The sequence below is a fragment of the Merops nubicus genome, unplaced genomic scaffold, assembly GCF_000691845.1.
Source record: "Merops nubicus isolate BGI_N331 unplaced genomic scaffold, ASM69184v1 scaffold22991, whole genome shotgun sequence".
Classification (NCBI taxonomy): domain Eukaryota; kingdom Metazoa; phylum Chordata; class Aves; order Coraciiformes; family Meropidae; genus Merops; species Merops nubicus.
The window spans coordinates 85,719-107,087 of NW_008589335.1; the positions used below are offsets into that span (position 1 = coordinate 85,719).

Here is a 21,369-nt window from a genome sequence, read left to right on the forward strand (position 1 = left end):
GGCACGGGTAAGTTGCCAGCAAGCAGCCACCGTGGGTCAGTGCTGGCTGCAGAGGTGAGTGTCGACACACAAGACAGTCACTGGCCACCACTAAATATCTGCATTCAGGTGGCAACTGCAATTGTGTAGGAATGCAGAGGGTTACAGCTCTAAGGATAGAATTTAGATGATTAAAATATGACCAAATGAATAGATCTGGAGCCCAACTTAACTACAGTCTCTTTCCAGTTGGAACAGGGAGTTAGGGACAGAGGCTTAAAAACCCATCTTGGAAAGGTGTGAACACAGGAAGATTTAAAACAAATCAATACCACACAAACAATAGAAAGAAGAGAACAGGGTCCTAAACCAGACAGGTCTCTTCTTCAACTGTTCCCCTACAGGCATCATCAAACAACTGCAGGGATGGAACAAAAAATATTATCTGGAAATAATATGAAATGATGTCTTCAGAAATGTGGAAACCTTGAACTTGAAGTCTTGTAGAACGTGAGACAGTATCAAGGGGAAAAAAACAGGTATGTCAAAAAAGTAAGGTACCTTAAGCAGGAAGATCAAATGTTATGTAGTATGTGTGATGAGATTGGTTAACTGCACTACTGAAAAATAGGGCTTAACAGGACAGGTACCAGCTCTCTAGAAAAATATTTGAATGCAAAAGTAAACTGCAAATGGGAAAAGCAAACAATGTTACACAGCTTTGAAAAAGTAAATGTCAAAGTCTTATACACAAGATCTGAAGGAAGCTTTGCTCCTTGTCTTGATGAAGTTTCAGTTTGAATACTTGCTCCAGTTTTCAGGCAATGTAGTATTTCAAAATAGATGCAGACATTGTTGGAATGTCCAGAAAACATCCCATATGATAAACTGAAGTATTTGGGTTGTTTACCTTAAAGAGAAGACCAAAGAAACTTCACAGCAACTTTCAAATTTGTTAAGAGCTGCTGCAACGAGGAACAAAATAAATGACTCTTTATGTCCCCTGCGGGTAAACCACGAAATAATTGGCTTAAAGTGAGGTGGGGAAGATTTAGAACGGACATTTGGCAAAAAAATTACTAGCAGCAAGGAAAGTTTAGCACTGCAATAAATGTCCAATGTGTCAGCTGAATCCCCAGCGTGAGGGACAATGAATGGTAGTGGCAGCTCAGGCAGGCACTAGGGTTCAGGCTTTGCAGCAGTGTGACTTGCAGGCCTGGTTTTGGTAATACCAAGAAGTAGTCTGAATATCTCTGTGTCATCCCTTAGCTAGCGCAAGACCTGAACTCAGACAGTAAACACTCACAACAAATAAATTAGTTTATTGCTCTCAGTCTGCATCCTTGCATGTTAGGAAGTGAAAGAGACATTTTTAAAACTTCATCTGCCCTTGTCAGTGTATCAGTTTCAAATAATAGTTTTATATTGCTTAAAAAGTTTCAGTACTTGTACTTTTTCAAGTCTGTCTCTACATTTTATCTGCCTGCTCACAAGACAGAAATGAAACTAACAAAAGGATGAAAAAAATTATGTCTGATTTAAATGTTTCTTTTAACTTTTGCTATTTAATTTGGACATAATTCCATATATTTTACATAAGATAACATATTATTATATTTGAGTATAGAATTTATTTTTTTTTAAAATATGTTTTCACTGAAAGTAGACTTTTTTTTCATTGTGATATACACAGATTTCATGCTTTATCTGCTGAGGGATGTGATGTTGCCAGTATTGCTACCCCCTACACAAAAAAAGACTACATACAAGGTAGCAAGCTTTGAGAAAGGAAAAACACACCCACCTCATGTCACAAAGCCTGTATCATTTTTGTCAGGGAACCGAAGGGCTACAGTGTTTTTATACTTAATAACTGCAGTTACAAAAACAACTGGCTATCAATACTTGAGAAAGTGTACAATGAATGAGTGATGTACTTCCTCCCTGGTACAGTCAAAGGCACAAAGCTAGGAACAAATTCTGAGAGGTAGGTACAAAGATTCCATCATTACCCCGTAGACCACACACCCAACCTGCCATAAATGAAGATGTAGCTATTACCTTCAAGAACAAAACTAGATGTAATGAGCACTGAACATGGTCAGCCAAGAAGAGAAGGAGATGCTGGATCAAGCTTAGGATTGTTAGAGATATGGAAATATTTTTATTAAAATGTAGCACTTGGCAGTATTCTCATTCCAGGATAGTCACTTCATGAAAGATCAAAGAATAACCTCCTGGAGGCCAATCTAGACATCAAGGAAAGCAAGTGAAACATTTTTCTTCTTATCAGTGTGAAATGAAAACAAGAACTGTTATAAAGAAAAATGGAAAAAGACTAATAATTACAGTGACTATTGGATTATCTTTGCTTGAAATTTGGACAGACAAATGCAGATGGGGTATAATTTCTTCATTATTTAGCTGGAGCAAAAAATACTGAAAAGCAACCAGGAAAACAGTTTCTATGAGCAAAGCTACAGTTCAAACCAAGTTTACCAAAAGAGTACAGTATTTCCAGTCCTGTCATTAAAAAAGCTGCTAAGATTCTATTTTATTTTTAAGTGAGGTTATGAACTTGAGAAGTGGGAACAGTAAGCTAAAAACACATCCTGAAGGCATTTCTTCTCAAGCACTACTTACGTGGATTCAAACAACTGCATGTAGTGTTCATCCCCTCGTCCTCCTTCCACCTCGTGGTCCAGCTTCAGAATTATTTCATTTTCAAACTAATAAAGACAGAAAAATCAAAACACTGAGAGAATATCCAAAGGTCAAACACATTTTAATATACCATCAAAAGAATATCTTTGTGTAGTTGAATTACATATTCCCAACTGTTAAATGCTGGAATATATTCCAGTTGAATAATGCATACCTATCTCCAGATACCTGTTTCTTTGAACCAACTGATACAATAACCTGAGGAAACCATTTTACAGTGTCTGTCTTAGAGGTTTTCAAAGAACATCACTAATCTGAAATGCTGGATTTCAAAGTAGAATTACGTTCACCCAGAAAAAATCTGAGCAATCCTAGAGTATGCAATACCTTATTTATTTGTTATTTGTTAGGCTTATCTAGACCCTAATTAGCAAAGAGTGGCATATGAACAAAGACAGCAAACAATCAATTTTTGTAGCTAAGCATAATTCTTTCCCCTCTACTGCCTCATTTCTTCAATTTTACTTTACAGTTATGACACCGCTTTATATGGAGCTATCAGCCACCTTATTTCTCTCCTTTTCAGATCACAAAGTATCTTTTCCCCCTCTCTGAATTGAGTAAGAATCTATGTAGCCTGTGTGCATGCAAAGGGAAAAAAACTGTTCATATTTCTTCACTGGTCACAGCCTGTGACCTTAGCTGTCACTAATCAGCCAACTCTTCTAACTCCAAGGCTTCTAAATTTCCCTTTATCCACACTTGGCTTACAGAGAAGCCCTACATGCCAGTCTGCAGAATCACCCTTGAAACTTCAACCTGACTACTGGTCTCCATCATTCCTGCAAGAAAACTTTGAAGCTGCATATCTGAAGATATTATCTATATTATTTACTTGCAATCGTGTTGCATCTTGTAACAACCTCTCTCATACTCTTCAGGTAGTTTTACATAATTAAGCAAGGGAAGAGTATCTCACCGTATTCAGAAAAAGCTAAAGTCTATTTTCATTGTTTGTCACAGAGGCAAAAAAGTTATCTGGGAAACTAATGCTAACCTGGAAAATTGTTGTTACAAACACACACACAAATTGTCAGTGACAATAGCTTGACATCTTTAAAGTGAGATAAACTCCGGCAACATCTCTTGAGAAATTCTAGGTAATATACCACTAACATACCATAGTAATAAATCAGTACCTCTTTGAGAAATGGCAGCACACATTGGATTGGTTTTTAACCCAGCACTTTGCAGGATCATATCTTGATTCTATAAAGCCTTTTAAAAATGTTATTATGTTATAGCAATGTAAAAATACAATTGTAATTTGTTGTTTCAAAGCTTTTGCAATATATAGAAATATATATGGAATATATATGGAATACACAGGAAATTGCTTTATCATTTTGAAAGGGTTAATCCATTGTAACATGTCTAGATGAGGATTTGTAATTAACTTGCAATGCCTTTACCCTATGTTATGCAAACTGCATCCAGGACCGGGAAAGTCAAACCATGGAAACCATAATACATGCACATGATTGGTTTGGGTTCTCCCCTGCCCCTTTCCAAGCATTAAGATTTACACATTCAAAAATTGTCATCAAATAGTTGTTATTTATGTAGCGAACTTGTAACTGGAATACATGAGTTGGGGTTTTGTGGCTTTATTTCCTTAATAAAAAATGAAAAAATACTGGGGGGAGGGGGCAGAAGTCAGTTAAGAATTTACTGGGAGAGGGTTCCAGGGAACATAGCCCCCCATTAACATTGTCCGGTGTAGACCCAGGCATTCTGAACCCAGCTGCTGGGTATACTAGGCTACTGCTGTCCTTCAGACAGGATCTGAGACAAACCAAAGCAGTGAAAAAATAAACTGTTCTAAAATGATCTGATACATCAACCTTAGAAAATGGAGAATTAATTAAAATTAATGTAATGTACAAAAGTTGCATGGCAGAGTATAATTTAATTCAATAAGCTTAGCAGAAATAAATATTAATATAATATGTTACAAAAATAACCCCATCACTGACTAAAAAGCAGTCAGCCCATTAACATATCTATTACCAAGCTTCACATATTATGTTGTGAAGAAGCAGGTATCTTTCTGCACCTGCAGGTGGGAAATGGACACCACCAGTGGAAATCCCCTTCAAGGCAGAGCCATTCTTTTATTAACCAGTCTCTGGCTCTAACTACAATGGGAATACTTTTCATGCTCTCTGGGTACCTCAGGCAGTTCGACCTTGTTCTGTGTTTAGCCTTCACTGAATATTTTCAGTGCTTCTAAGCCTCTTGTAATCATTTCCTTTTTTTTTTTTTTTTTCATTCTTCATTCTTTGACATCTCTTTTTGGTTTATTATGTGAAAACCTTAGAATTTATAAAACCTTGCCAAGATTCATTGGCTTGATTCGTTGTGTGGGCTTTTAGCACTGCTGAAAGCCTGGACAAAACTGTTCAGTAAGCTTCCAGTTCGTTTGGGCACACCCTCTGAAAGGAAGTATGTTCCATCCATCTCAAAACCTTACTGAAGCTCTAGTCATTCTTTGTTCTTGTCCAACTAATTGTGTTATGTTTAGATACCATCACACCAGAAAACAATTTGATAGAGATTTGTAAAGAACCCATGCACTTAAAGAAGTAAGAGTTTTTAATGCCAACACTTTTTAAAACTTTCCTAATGTGGATGTCAAGGTCCTCATGCAGCCACAAAATCTCAACCCCCTCACCTCAAGATACCTACTAAAATCCTTGAGTATCATATGAATAAATTACTTAGGTGTGACAGAGTTTATATTTCTTTCTATGCACAAATATCTATTCATGTATACTGACTGTTTGGCACTGCTACACACAGCACAATGAGGCAGCAATAGAGACATGCTGAAAATGAGCTCCCTCGTGCCCTAGGAGTAAGCATACATGCTACGGAGAGAGACATGCAGAGGAGTGCAGATAAGAAGATAGGTAAGTGTGGGTTAGAAGACATTTGAGAAAAGCAGGAAACAAGTCTGAAAGAGACTCCTCCAGGTTCTAAAGAAAAATTAGTGTCCCAGTAAGACGTAGCCTCAGATCAAAGAAACCTCAGCAGAGTATTTTCAAGAGGTGGGAAAGATCTAGCACAAGGTTCTAAGTAAGCCATTAACATGTCAAGAGGCACAGAGAAAGCATTAGAAAACTAGATCCACACTGAAACAAAGCTCTGTTGCTTTACATAGATATAATTATTAAAAGCACTGTAAAAATGACAGAATTCATTACTGTAATAACATGGCAAATATTCACATTTTTCGTTTACATTTTTCATTATAGGAATTATTCAGTTTTCTCCCTGTTGTGTTTCTGTGTAACTGAGAGCTTTGGCAGGCTGGCATCCAGATCCTCCCATCAGACAACTGGAAGCCTTTGATGGCAGAATTACTGTAGTATTTCATACACAGTACTGTTAGGGAACTGCAATGCAACCTATTTTTTCTTACTCTAAATGCAACCTTATCAAAAACTTCAGCCTTCAGTAGAAGAAGCCAAGCCCAAGGCTTCATAAAAGAAAACATTTCTTCCACTCAGAACACTAAGCAAGTCACAAATATTTGCAGTTGAATATTTTGGAAGGGACAGTTCCTTCAGCTGTAGAGAACACAACATTCTAACTGCACGTGTTACTACATGTACTTGCTTCAAGCAGGTCATGATTAAAACTCTCAATTCAGAAAAAGTACTCAGCATTTTTGAAGACTGAAGGTTAAGCAATCTCTGATTTTCTCCAGAATATTTTATATTCTTCATCTTTGTCCTGAGATTCAGCTAAAGACCACCAGTGAAAGTCAAAGTTATTCCAGAAGATTAGCAAAGGATATGATTTTGCCCCTAATGTCACTAAGTGCAGTAATGTTAAAACAGCTTCCTGAAGAAACAGATTTCTAAGCTACATAATAGGTAAATACCTCTAATTATACATTTTTAGATCTATGCCTGAGAACAACCTAAAAAAAAAAATAAATTTAAAAATCCACATTCTATTCAGATTTCAAGTTTTCAGATAGCTGACCTATGTTACATCCTTGCTGCCCATTCACTGTAGAAATTCTCAAGTTTTGCTTTCTCACAGCAACAAATTCAATTCCATACTGAGACAGAAGCACTATTTGGGTGACTCAACCAGCATTCATCAGAGACAGCAGGAAGCCATACATCCAACCCCATATCTACTGGGACATTCCAATGCTCCAAACTGCTCTTCAGACAAGACAAGACAGGAGACTGAAGTGGACTGCTGCTTCTTGCAAGGAGCTTTAAAACAGTGTCTTGAGAGGCCTATATTCTACACTCATCACAACAAAGAGCAAAAAACTGGGTGAAGAAAATTAGGCAATACAGATGCACTTCTCTCTTCTCTAGAAGGGGCAGGGAGGAAGGAGCAAGTTCAACCACATCATATCTCTTAGTCTAGGTCAAAACAACAAAAACCCAGCTGTAAATGTGTGAAACCAGAAATGTTCGTGATTATAATGCAGCCCCAGAGAGATATGCTTCAAACAGAAATATTTAAACACTTTACAGGGGTTCAGTGTGAAACACAAGAATGTGGATACAAGTTGTACACACGTTGTTACACATGATGCAATGGCACAGACAAGTGACTTCAGCCCAGCACCAGGTATAGTGTATTTTAAGATGACTGTGTAGGTAAGTAATGTTCAGGAAAACAGGAATAATGCTGTTTCAAATGGACACAGAATGGTTAAAATATTCTGCTGCCTGGATGAAGAGGAAAGTTGAGAAAATATGTTGCTATTTATCATCAGTGAGATGCCTACATATAAAAGGTCAATGCTGAATGTGAATTTGCAAGCCAGTACAGTATGCATACGCAAAACATTAATAGCAGTACAGGACTAACTCCAGCAGAACTGAGCAGCATGTAGCCATCCAATACTCCAAGAGAAGTTGGCAGAAAATGTTTCATCTCTGTGGCATACTGATTAGGCTCTACAGTGCTCCTCAAAATCCTTAATGACTTCAGATCTTAGAATCTCCATTTAAAAACTAACCGTAAGAGGGTTCTCAGAAAACTTTGTGGTTATATAAACTATAAATTGTTCAACAACCCCATTTTCTGATTTGAGTAGAAACCAAGGACTACAATACTAGTACTACTTCTTAATTATTTATTTTTTTTTCAAATAAAAGGGAACTGTATTCTTTCTTTAGCAGCTATAAAGAATTTCAGTTTGTCAGGAGTACCAATACTTTGTGATCCAAAACAATTCTTTGCCCTGTTTCTTGCAGGTTTTTCTGCTCTAATATTAGCTCTTTCTGTAATTAGAATACAAATTAAATATTGCCAGTGGAACAGTACATACTATACCAATAATAGAGAATAAAAAGCTATCATTTAAATATAGAAAAAGAGAAAAACAATATTACTCTGGCTGGCTCAGGCTGAAAAAGAAGTTTAAAGGGCTCAGAATTAATTTCTATGTTTAAGTATTATGTATACTAGTGTATGCACGTTTGTTAGTAACATGAGTAACCTAAGTACTTGGCAGTTTCAGAGCAAGGCAATACTTAGCAAAAACATCCAATCCAGCCATTTTCTATAGCTGAAGTCTGTGGTCTTACTACAGTAAGACAGAAATCTGTGAATATAGTGTAAGTGAGGCACCAGTTAAAAATATTCTACTTCCTAAATCCTTCCTAGTACTTATTCAGCAGGTAGAGAATTGATTACTTCTCTGAGAGGCAATAACTTCACAGATGCTGGATCTGAACAAAAAAAAAAAAAAACCTCTTCCTAAGCATCTTTCTTTGAATGAAAATAATTTTTAAAGCTGGCAGAAATAGTTTCAATGTGGCTTTGCCAAAATTAAGGCCTGGAAACTCTAACTTCAACAGTGTGCCTCATTGTCACCATCACCAATCTGGCTTTAAAAACACCCACTTGTTTATCTAACAGATCCAATAAATCACCACATCTGTGAACACACTTCAATACCTAACCACAAAACATCTCAATTTTTTCTACATGGACCAAGCAATACAAACTTGATTTCTGCTTATGGGATGATCTCACATCCTCCTGGCATCCGTATGCATAACTCAATTTCAAGAACTGAGAGTGAGAAATACAGGTATCTACAGCAATTATAAATCACATGTACCAGAGAAGGTGGCTCAGAACACTTCTATTCACTCATTTAGTAACCCTTCACAGCTGCCAGCTCACAAAGGTATGAGACTTCAGCAGGTTCACTAAGAACAAACACCTGTCCCCTAACCCTACCAACAGCTATGCAAGCCCAAGAACACCCATCAGTCAGCACTGTTTTCTCACACAATCAAAGAACAACCAGGAGGGAAAGTAAATATAGACGACTTGCCTAGTTGGCTTCAGCAACTGATGGAATCAATGAGAGACACTAAATTGAAAATACCAAACACAAACAGAATGACTTATTTGAACAAGACTATAAACACAGATTAATCTTTCCTGAGCCAAGTTAAATCCTTAATGAAACTTGAATCCATGTTTATTTCAATATTTTATTTTACTCTGCAAAGAGCTAATTTTTTTTTCTTTTAAATTTGGTTTGGGTTTTGTCATTGGGGTTTCGGTTTGTTTCTTTTGGCTTGGTTTAGGTTTTGTTGTTTGCTTCTGTTTTCTAAGTAAGTCTTTTCCAGCTTTTGGCCTCAGATGATCAGTTCGAAGAAAAAGTACAAGATTGCTTGATGTGTCTTTTTAATAAAGACCTTAATAAAATGGACAACCTGATCTTCCAAGGAGAGATAGGTTACCAACATTTTGTGACTAAAATAGTAAATATTAATGACCTCCTCCATATATCTTCAATAAAGGTTAAGTTCTACAGAACTGCCCAACTTAGAGATACAAGATTAAGAAATTTATCTTAATTACCTCATCTATAGGAAAGAAAATAATAAAACCCAGTTTTATTGACCAATGAATGATCACAATTTCTAAAGCAGAAAATTAGAATCCAATGAGACTCAACTGCTCACTTATTAAATAGTTTTACTGCCACATGATAAAAGTTACCTCTTATTTTTAAGCTGCAATAAAATGAATGTCCTTGTTCCTCAGCACTGAAAAAATATCATTTAAAACTTATTTATATTAGCATAAGAAGTGATTTAAGGGTCTGGTATCTCCCAGGCTCCTAAACTCTTGTTCTTGTTAATCAGTCAGTATGACTGATGAGTTTTCAGGATTTTTGGATTGCACAGATCTGTACATCTCTCCCAGGAGATGAAGTATAAGCCAAAAGAAGGAAAAGATTTTTAAGAAGGAAAATATAGGACTATTAAGGCATGGAGAGAACAGATGCACAGAAGCAAAGCGATTTTTAATCTTGGCTTTGAACCAAAAGCTTTGCACTGTGGAATACAGACCAAAACGGAAATTCCATCTGCTCATTTGTTCCAGACTTAGTTGACAGAGAAGTGCCCCACATGGCTGAAAGTATTAAACGTAGCTGGGTACATGAGTGACATAATCATACTTTCCAAAGGATGTCTAAAATGATGACTTTTTGTTTGCCACTTAGTGTTCCACAGATTGTCCTGAATTAATTGTGCAACTATGAAGTCTGAATCTCCAATTTAAAATTTACAGTGAAAGGCAGAGTGTGAATGGAATAATGGGAGTCCATGTGCAAAGGCCTTGCAGAAAATGGAAAAGTCAACTAGGAAAGAAATGGCCAGGTACCCACTGCCCAGGCAGACACTGCAAATAGTGGCAGGAAATTTACATGACAGTCCCAAATGTCCTATCCCCCCATCCCAATTTCTATCAAACCTATTTAAAACTTGTGATGTAAAAATCCTTTTCAAATTTGCTGTAGAAACTACATCAGCAAAGTCAGACCTTCACAGAGGTTATCTTTCTCCTAATAAATGTTGGGAGAAGTTAGAGTTTGCTGAGAAGTCTGATAATACTTCATTAACAATTCACTGCTACTTCTGTCAGACATTCTGTATGAAAAATTGCAAGTTTTGGTTTATCAATATCTAGGTCACAAGGAAGGGCTATCACAAAAGATGTAGATCAGAAAGGGCCTCTAGAGGTCAATTAATTCTACCTTTTACCTATTTGAGGGCTGACTTCAATGTCATGCCTTGTTGCTCAGAACCTCTCAGTAACGTTTGTAAAATTTTGATAAAGATTCTGTAACCTCTCTGTGACCCTATTTCAGTGCCTTATTGCTGTTATTGTGATGCAAGTATTATGCCAATTCTTACTATTTCACTCTGGAGAGTCTATACTTACTTGTACAAGACCTCTTCCTTTTGATCTTTATATTTTTTATTTTACTTTCTGAAAGCAAAAAAGCCTATACAACAAATACTTAGTAGAAATAAACTGACTGTATGACATCACGATGAATTTTCTCACAGAGTAGTTTTAGTTACCTTTTTGAATTCTCCTGTCCTTTGATATTCACACAGCATCATGTCAAAGAAAATTGGGATTGTGGCTTTTCGTAGTTCAACTTCTGGAATAAGAGTCATTTCCAAGATGGGTCCAACCATCCCCGGAATAAAGCAAATTTTATTCTGGCCTTAAACAGAAATGCAAATTAGGTACTTGAGAGAAAATAAAATACTGTTTTTAGGGGAACGTTTAGAACATACAGTTGTTTAAAGTACTGTCTTAAACTGTCTGTGTTGCTGAACTCTTACAATTTAGTGAGCCATCTCTAAGTATGTTAATGGATATAGTCTTATTCTAAGATGCCAGAATTCAGTACCAAAAATAAACATGTATGCCAGCTGAGTTGGCATTTTCAGTGAACATTTCAGTTCTTCAGCTTTTGTTGCTGCCTTTTAAACGGTTGAAGCAATAAACCTCTGACTCCCCCAAATTCTCTCAGTAGGAGATCGCCACACGGTAATGTTACACGGTGTAATCTTCCTAGCTTACAGAGGAAAACATAACTTGCTTTCATTTCTGAATAACGTGACACATTTATCTGAATAAATTAAGCCAACCAATGCATCAAACTGTGCAAGTAATAGCAGAAATACTATCTACACAACTCCCAAAACCACACTAAGTTATCTTGCATCACACCAGCTGCCAATGAACATCCAAATCTGCAAAAAAACTCAGTCAGGTCCAAGACATTCGTAAAATGTTTCTTGATACTTGGGAAAGAAAGATATGTGGTACGTGGAGCAGACAACCATCAAAAAGCCAATGACCTATGTAAGAACACCAAAACTATCCAAAGCTTGTAAAGAGACACAATATTCTCACAAACAAGTATGACTAAGTTGTTCCAGAATTAAAACGTAATCTGATTCCCATTTTCTTCTCGTATGGGTGCCTTCATAATCTTCCACTCATGTTGATTAAAATCATTATTAATCCCAGTTAAATCAGGAATGTCAATAAGATTGAGGAGAATCTTATAAAGAATGAATAACTTCCAATGCCTTTGAGCATTAGACCTTAGAGGTCTGTAATTTTTGAAAACCATAGAAATTAATGTAATGTGTAGCTATCCATGCACCCTAAAAAATCTTCATCCTCCCAAACAATGCTCTCACTTAAAGTAGAAAAAAAAAGAAAGTTTCAGCTAAATGACAGCAATATCTATTGCTTGATCAAGCAACTAATCTTACATTTAAAACCAAAAGAGCTTAGCACACAACTGATGAAATCGAGTCTTCTGATTAACTGTCTTAAACTGAACATTCAGCTTGCAGTTCAAAGTATAATCATAAGTATCATCAGAACTGCCATCACTATGTATTTCAAACACCCTCTGTAATATGTATTTTCCTAGAATAATACATTGCTGTTCTGTTTATCATAAGCTCTAAAAGCAACAGTAGCAGAGTGTGGTTGTACAACAAATACAAAAAAGTTTTGTAATTTTAATGTAAACAGATTCCAAAGCTGAGCTTGCTAATTTCTGGAACTGAAAATTCCAACTGAGTAGAAACCCTCCCAGGGAAAAATTTTGTGGCTCTCAATGTCAGCAAAATAATTTTTCTGAAATCTTCTGTTTTCAACCACTTATTTACTTTTTTTTTTTAATCTGAGGAAAGCTTGTGCGTAGTCTCAGAAATAAAAAAATAGGCCCTAGTCAAACTGTATCTCGTGTCAGTCCCAAGCTTAATTACAGGAGTGAAAACATATTTTAAATTCAAATAGCAGAAATATTTACAAAAGCACTTCATGTCAGATATTTTTCAATGAAACAAGGAATATGCCACGGATTCAGTTGCAACCAAGTTAATTTTCCTAACTCACCAAGTTTGTACCACATGTCACGTATAGCAAAGCCAATTAAACGTCTCATATCTCCATACCTAGGAAAAAAAAAAAAAAGACAGGCATTTTTATCATTATCTTTATCATTGTTTTACTAGAAAATTAAAGATGTAAGCTGAAGTATACATTTTTCCTTACTTGTTCTGGATTTTGTTGTATTTTGCATGGGAAAAGTTTTCTAGCTGTAGTGACTCCTGGGTAATAAAAGCCACAGCCAAATGAAAATAGTTGTTCCACAGCTGTAAATTGAATATAAGGAAATTGTAATACTTTTGAGAAAAGCAGGAATAATATTAAACTATGCATAATCTTGAATAAATTATGAAACCAAATGATGCAAGCAATGTGAAATGTGTATATTATGCAAAGATGTACAGCATCAGTATTGTGCAACTAGTAGAAATGCAGGAAAGATGAATTTGAATAACCACTAACATACATTTGCTCTTAAGAACACGGCAGCTGAATAAATATTGCCAAAAAAAGTTTCATATGAGATTCATTAGCTAACAACAGTAAAACATGACACATAGCAGGGTTGGTGAAATAAATTCCTTGCCGGTGAGTCCTAACAGCTGGGACTTAAAGGCATACCATATAATTACACTCTATTTGAGAACTGCCTAAAAAGGCTCCTACTATCTTGTCTTTGGATTTTAATTCAACAGACATTTGTGTGAAATCCAAATATGCTGTGTTAGGCACTCTCTGCATGAAACAAGGACAAAATACATCCCTAAATAACTACTAGCAGTACTGAGTCAGGTACTTGAAGTAGAAGAAAACCCCTTTTATTCCCAGTGCACAATCCTTCATTTCTGAAAGTAAATTACTTTTTCTCCAGTCAAAACGTAGTACTTCTCTCACATGCTAGAGATGGAAATGGAGAAAGGAAACCTCACCAGGAAACACAGATTCAAGGAGGTAAATACTACTTTCAGAAACTTCTAAGCAGTCAGCACTTAGACACTTCTTTTAAAGTGCACTTCTTTTAAAATGAGAGTTGCATCTTAAAGTATGCATGGTAGGATCACTGAGACAATAGAAAGAGAATGGTAAATGTATTCAGAGGTAATTTAAAGGATGGAAACAAAACAAATAGTTACAGAGCTCTGTTTTCTGTGTGGAAATACATCCCTAGGTTGGGAACCCATGCTAAATAGTCTAGAAATATAATGTTTCATTAGAAACTTTAAGTGACCTGTGTCCTTTATAACCTGGAAAAAATAAATAACCAGAGAGAATAGATACCAACACACAAAATTATAATAAATAAAATTTCAAACTTCTTCTATAATGTGAAGAAGATCCTGTATTCAATTCATTCCTCCCTTTGAGACCTGTCTGAAGCTGTCCTTAGCAGACTTGTTTATTTGAAAGCCCTTAGGAGGGCTGTTCCTGCCCACCTGTATTGACAGCTCAGAGCACAGTTATCCCCGGCACAGCTACACAGGCTCAAGCACCGTTTCACTGGAGACAGTTATTAATCTTTTACAGAGTACACATTCAAAGATGCTCTGAATTCACCCAAACCAATCACAGCCTTATTAAAAGCTACATTTGAATTGGAGCACCAGTAAAGCAGCAGCATTCCCCCCCCTCCCCAAATATTTAAATTATGCTCTTCTCTAATTTTTTGACAGTATACTAATAGCACATACTAATTCAGAGCATTTTTCCCCAGGATAAATGTTATTTATGCCCTGAAAGACCTGTTTCCCTCTGATCAAATATTTTAAAAGATTAATTTAACCAATTTAGAGTATTCAGTCCCTTGAGAAGCTGTGTTTATTGATGAAAAAGGGAATAGACTTTGCATATGTCAATTACACCAGTAAAATGGAATATTTCTCAAACCATTCTAGATTATGGAGAGAAAAATGAAACCTTATTGCTACAGTTAATGGTCTGTTTATCTCCTAACAGCTCCAAGTTCAGTACCACCTTTGCTAAAGACACACCCTGAAGACTCAATATCCTTATTTATAAAATAAACTTTCTTTCATCCCCACAGTACCCTATGATGACTGAAAAAAAATCCTTTGCATTTCAACAGTGTATCCAAGTAAATGACTTGCCAGGTTTTAAGTTCAAAGCTCACTTTAAAGTGCTGCGAAGCCAAGTAGCCTCTCTCAAGTATAAAACAGCAAAAGCTGATAGAAACAGACTTTTAAAATGAAAAAAAAAAAAAAAAAGCACCAAACCAGTTTGAGACCTGTTTTGTTTTCTCATAATCCCACAATAACATTCCAAACAGTTTTGCAATTGAACATGCAGTTACCTAGCATGTGCTAGGGCTGAAGTGAAGCAGCACAGTGGCAGGAGAGGACCTGAGCTCCCGTGGTCTGACTTGCTCCCTCCTCGTGCTTTGCTGTGTGCGGACAAGAACTCCAGTGCTGAGTTGTCAGCTGGGGACACAGGCTGCCGTTGGGAGACAAAGCTGGAGCTGAGAAGTGACCCTTCTCTGTTTAGTTCTCACCTATTCATTACAAGCTCCCACTGAGGTGCAGCACCTGACCCTAACAGCACAGGCTGCCTCCGTGTGTTCGAACACTTCAAACCATGGCAACTGCAGCTGCATGTTGTTAACTACACAGGCTGAGCAGGCTTCAGATCTGCCACTGCCCCTCTAGATAAGGACTAAAGGAACATAAACGAAGAGGATCTCCAATTGTATTTTTTGGTTAGAGAACACAAGGTGCCTTGCCCCTAGAAAACATGACAGCTGCATTATTGGAAAATCTGGAATTAACTTAGTAAGAAATTTCTAGCCATCTCACGGAGAGGAGGAGCTCTGGATGACTTGACAGCAGGACTACTGAACGTAAATACTGCTGCTCCTCCGTCATACACACCTCTGAAACCAGCACCTCCTTTACACTGGTGCCCACAGTTTACAACACGCTTTCTCTACAGACACCTTTGCTCAATTTTTCTTCATCACAGAGGAGAAACATAAAGATGCCTGAATTTCTGACAAATTATTGCAGATACTAAATGTACTCTAGTATTTCATAAAACTGACAAGATGATAATTTAGTTTAAAGCTTTTTTCTTGAAATATCATGGAGAAAGTAAGTTCAGCCCCTTGAGACCAGCAGACAATACATTGCAGATAGATACTGCCTTCATTTGATGTTGTAGAAAAATTACACTTATAAACCTTCTGAATGTATGCATAATACCAAACTATGTGTACTTACCACAGCTATCGAGCTAGCTTAGCTAGAAATAACCTATCTGAACCTTGAATGAACCTAAGAAAAGACCCATTGATTTCCAGGTTATATGACACTCTTAGTAACTGATCTTACTTCAGTAATGTTCTTTTCCAATATTGAAATACATTTCTTTGTCACTTAAAATGAAATAGTTTAAAAGAAATATCTATTTTTTACTGTTTTTGTGAGACTTTTGAGTACAGTTTTAAACAAATTGCTTAAATGGATCAGCTACAGATACTGAAATAGAATCACCAAGACAGCATGCATGGCTGCATCGTGCAGTCCTAAAACTCTGAACCAACATTCACGAAAATCATTCTGCATTGTCTTTTATAATATTATTTTCAAATGCACAATACAATACGTAATATATAAAAATATAACATTTCTAGTATTGCTCATATAGTTAATACTGTTGGGTAAATTTTCTAATGGCTGCGTTATCTATTAATTTCTACATCAGCTATCTCCCAAGGTTTTCTACAATGTCTAGCACTACTATACCTCTATTTTTACACAATATAGTGTGTATTGTCCCCTGCATATTTGTAATGCAGTGAAGCTTTTGATTTTGGGATTTCTAACCAAAGATGTAAAAACAAAAAATAAGTTCCACAATTCCATTTGTGATGCTAAAGTACATTTCATTACTGCTGAATTATTCATGGTGCTTTACACATTCAAGAAAGAGAGGAAAAACATGAAAAATAAGCATTTTCTTTTAAACCAGACTGGATTTAGTTGTAATAGACTGTGGACTAATGCTTTTTATAATAAAATTATGTGGTAGGAATACAGACAATTAATATGAAACTATAATTGCTTTAACAGTACAGATTTAGAAATATATTTCTTTCTAGAGCCCTGTAAACACCCACAGAGAGGAAGGGTAGGAAGGATCAGGAATCAATAGCACTGTGTTTTCCAAAATAGAAGCTCTAGGATAGCTATGCCTGGCCACAACAAAATGACTTCTGTTTCTTCACTCTTCCTTGTCCCAGATATGTCAGGAGCTGCCATCTCCAATCAGAAACCTGACAAAAGGAATGTTGCACAACACAACCCATTCCAGTGAATCACGTGGCATTGAGGGAGGGGGCGAGGGCTGCCCGTACGCTGCTGCTGCTGCCTTCAGCCACCCGGTGGAAACGCTCCCCATGCAGAGCAAGACTTGGAATGCCAAAGCTGGTGGAGCCATGAGCTGATGGAGATCAGAGTGAAAATACTCCGTTCTCCTCAACAGCAGCACCTAGCTACTGACATCAGCTACTAACAGAAACAACAAAATGCCATACAAGGTGTAAATAAGTTCTGCAAAGGTAAATGTGCACATCGGAAAATTTAACTGAGATGTTTAAGTCAACCATTAAACATTTATCTTCATTTTTCTGTTGATGGAAGACAGGCTTATGGTTCGTTCAAACTAAATAAAATTAAGAGGAAAGAACCCATGATTTGCAAGTTGAAAAGGGTTTTCTGCTGGCTTTAAAAACAAACAAACAAACAAACAAAAGCAAAACAAAACAAACAAACAAAAAGAACAGAAATAAAACCTTTTCTAATTCTGCATTTAGAAAAGAAAGGAAATTGCTGACATTTAAAACACATCTGCTGAATCAAAATGCCATTTAATTGTCCTATTTCTGTGCTACAACAAAGAAAATTTTAAATCACGTTTGAATGTACTTTTTTTTTAATTTCCTACTTACATATCTCTGTATCCACATGGATAGGTAATATTCCACTTCAAAGCTGAACTACGTTCCAATATTTGCTTCCTTAAAAATCCTTGTGAATCCAATGAATAGCAAATGAACTAGCAGGCTGTTCTTCAGTAAAAAATAGAAATGGGTGGAAAAAGACACTTTTTTTTTTTTTCACTGTAAAGATATTTAGGCCACTCACAGAAAGCCACGTTGTCCCCTGATTATTCACCCTTATTTTAACACCATGGGGACTGCCCTTGAGGTGTGCATATAACACTTTGGCTTGAAACACAGAAGTTTTTAGTCAGAGAAAATTACTAGTTATTGACTGAAAAAAGTGGTACGATTACCACAAAAGGTAAGAGTGTGCTGAAAAGTCCCAGAATTGTCCTATTTCTCACAAATGAAATAAACTTTTCAGACACTTACTGAGGATACAACAAATATATCTGTTTCATAAGTGCAGGACAATACAAAGTTTTTGTTCTAACTAAACCCAAGTAACCAGAGGTGATTCCCAGGGAATTTTTTTTCCAAAATATATTCTATAATTTTCAATATCTACTTATCAATAGCTACACTCTTCCACACCCACCTACCCCACCCCTGCAAAAAAATCAAAGCCAACCCACAGTACAAATCCTCCTACAAGTACCTAAGATCACCCTGCCTAGTGAGCACCAACATGTGGCAAGCAGTGTGGGTACTGGATGGCTGATGAGACACTTCTGCAACCAGTTAAGTGAATCTTGATGCATATTATTAAAAATAAGTACAATATCAAAAGCAAACACATACAAAAAAAATGGAAAAGTGAAAATTTAACCAATTTACAGTCACACAGATAAGAGTTTTTATTGACTATATGCAACAAAAGTGAAACAAAAAAACTAAACAGCATTAAGACCTATACTGTCATGGTCTTCAGAAAAGTGTCTAACCTGACCTGCTTTTCTAATGTTGGTATTTTTCTGCATAGCATCAACATATTGCCTTACACGATATTAATATGCTCATTCTGAAAAAAGATTCTTAAACTATTATACTCTCCCTCGTTGAAAACCTTCAGTGACATCATTTACACTTCAGTGAACTGATTTTCTAGTTGTAAACAGAGGTGTATCTGGAAGGAAACCTGGGAGCTCAGCTAACACAGCTCTAGGTCCCAAGGCAAGACCTGTTGAACTGCTTCAGAGAGGTGTCTACTGAATCTATTCTTTAGAAACATTTCCTAGCTTTCTGCATGCTTTGTTTCAAGACGCAGTAATTTGTACTGAAACTCCAGGTGTCTGTGTATTATATCTTCATGTATCACTTTACTTTCAGTACTGAAGAATACACAGTAATGCGTTATGCAAGATTCTTTTTATTTTTGTAATATATACACTCAGAAGCTTAAGGTTCTGTGAATATTGTGAGCCTTCATTCATTCTTGCTTCATGGTTTACATTTGGTCAATCACTTAATGAAAATTCACTCTCTTCTGCCCTGTAAGATCATTTGCTCTGGAGTCAATTTGTCTCATCAGCACAGTAGTAAATATTCTCTAACAAGTGACCTTTAGCTAGTTTGTCCTTTATTGTTCTAGGTTTTACTATATCCCAACAATGGAGAATACCTGCTGCACACAATTTCTAATGGTGGCTTGTTTTCGGTACATGTCTGATGTATGTCTCCATACACCCAGCACACAAACATCAAAAAAACCCAAACCCTAAAGCCAAAAAAACACCAAAACAAAACCAAAATAAAACACTCCTTCACCCAGCAGGCATATAATCTCAAATATCAGACAATTATTTAACTAACTCTAAGAAAAATGATTCTTGACATGACTGTCTCTAAGGTATATAACTGCTTCATCACTGAACCTATGGCTTTAAATTTTCTTCATAGTTTTAAACGTAAAGGTTGTAAGAATCATTTATCAGATATAACACGTCCTTTAACAGGTCCTAAATGATACCACATCATTCCTATGTGCCTGAATCTCATGAGTAAAAAAAAAAAACAAACAAATTTCTTCATTGCTTTTTTTCCCTCTAGGTTTAAAATACCCTTTTTTAGTTGCTCAATTACTTCACAGTCTATTTTCTTTGTATGGTTGTGTTGTCTACTAAACAGTGTCATGTTATCATTCAGCCAAGTGAAAAATCCTCAAATGTACTGCACTGTGCTCTAAAGCGCTTTAAAAAAAAAATAAATTACAATTTCTCTTCAACTATTTGTTAATAATGAGATCTGAAAACACCATCCTACAAACCGTGTAAACCATTCACTTTTTTACAAAGAGATGAAAGATTTCAATTTTTTTTTCAAAATATTAACTGATATCACCATCCCTGGAAGGATTTGAAAGCTGTGTAGATGTGGTCCTTTACTTTAGAGGTGACCTGGCAGTGCTGAGTTAACAGTTCAATGTGATGAACTTGAAGATCCCTTCCAAACAGAACAGTTCTATGATTTTATCACCTATGATATGCATTGTCTATTTCCCCCATCTCAATATATTCCATTTCTATATTTTAACTAGTCTTAATTTGGAATATTAAAATAGTCCACTCTGGTTTAGCTTCCAAATTCTTGAAGCACTGTTCTTGCTGTATATGCTCAGTAATGACCTGAACTTTACTCACCCCTTTTTCTTTGAAACCAGAAATCAGCAATGCACATAGCCCCCTAACAGGCTGAAGGCTGCTGCATACTCAATCACTGTCCTCTGAATGAAGAAGATTCTTGGATTCTTGGAACAATTCTTGGATTTGGCTTTTTTTATTACTCAAGTTTTTAGTTCTGCAGTCATCACTTATGTAACACGGGCATACAGCACCCTACAAAAGTTAAATTTAGATGCACAACTCCTATTACTTATTCATATCAAGTGAAACAGCTGGACATGATTTGTAAAAACAACCAAGCTCACTAAAACCTCTGTCGCGTTCAGCAACAGCAGCAGTGCATTTGAAGACCATATTTTTTCTCTGGCGTTTGAAAAAAGAGCCCAGAGTAAAGAGGTTAAAATGCACACCATGGTATGTGATGACCTCAATTCTGGGTTTAGGAAGTGTGTCCTAGATTTACTGTAGTTGATATCTGGACCACTAGTGACACTCAGGAGAGAGCTTGCTGTTGTGAAGCTCCTTCTCCTGAACACTCAGCTCCTCCCGTGGGAGTCAGAGGGACCTGAGCACAATGTGTCAGGAGTGTGTGGTTGGCTGCCCTTGCTCTGCAGGGCTGGCTGGGGAAATGAGCAGCCCTCGAGCTGTAGTGCTTCACAAAAGTGAAGATACACTACTTCCAAATTTTCTTGCAGATCAAAAGAGCAAACTCACTCAAGGGTTTTTTTGTCCCAATTAATATTTTTTTCTATATGCATAAATTAAAAATAGAAATAGAGCTACACAGAGAGATTCCAAACTGGTCTGAAGTTCTGAATGCTTCTTAATGACACTGAGCTTCCATCAGTTTCCAGTTTCCCCCCCCCCCCCACC

The 21,369-nt window shown here is 36.5% G+C and overlaps 1 protein-coding gene across 1 annotated transcript in view; it reads right to left on the reverse strand.

The window, feature by feature from the left end:
- The window catches only part of LOC103781860 (dedicator of cytokinesis protein 2-like), a gene marked incomplete at its 5' end in the record, with an annotated part of 52,798 nt that overhangs the window by 28,435 nt on the left and 2,994 nt on the right, over positions 1-21,369 (reverse strand). The window contains 4 exons of the mRNA XM_008949583.1: positions 2,623-2,708; positions 11,079-11,227; positions 12,928-12,986; positions 13,087-13,187. Of these exons, the coding sequence (XP_008947831.1) occupies positions 2,623-2,708; positions 11,079-11,227; positions 12,928-12,986; positions 13,087-13,187 (395 nt within the window). The remainder of the gene's footprint in view (positions 1-2,622; positions 2,709-11,078; positions 11,228-12,927; positions 12,987-13,086; positions 13,188-21,369) is intronic.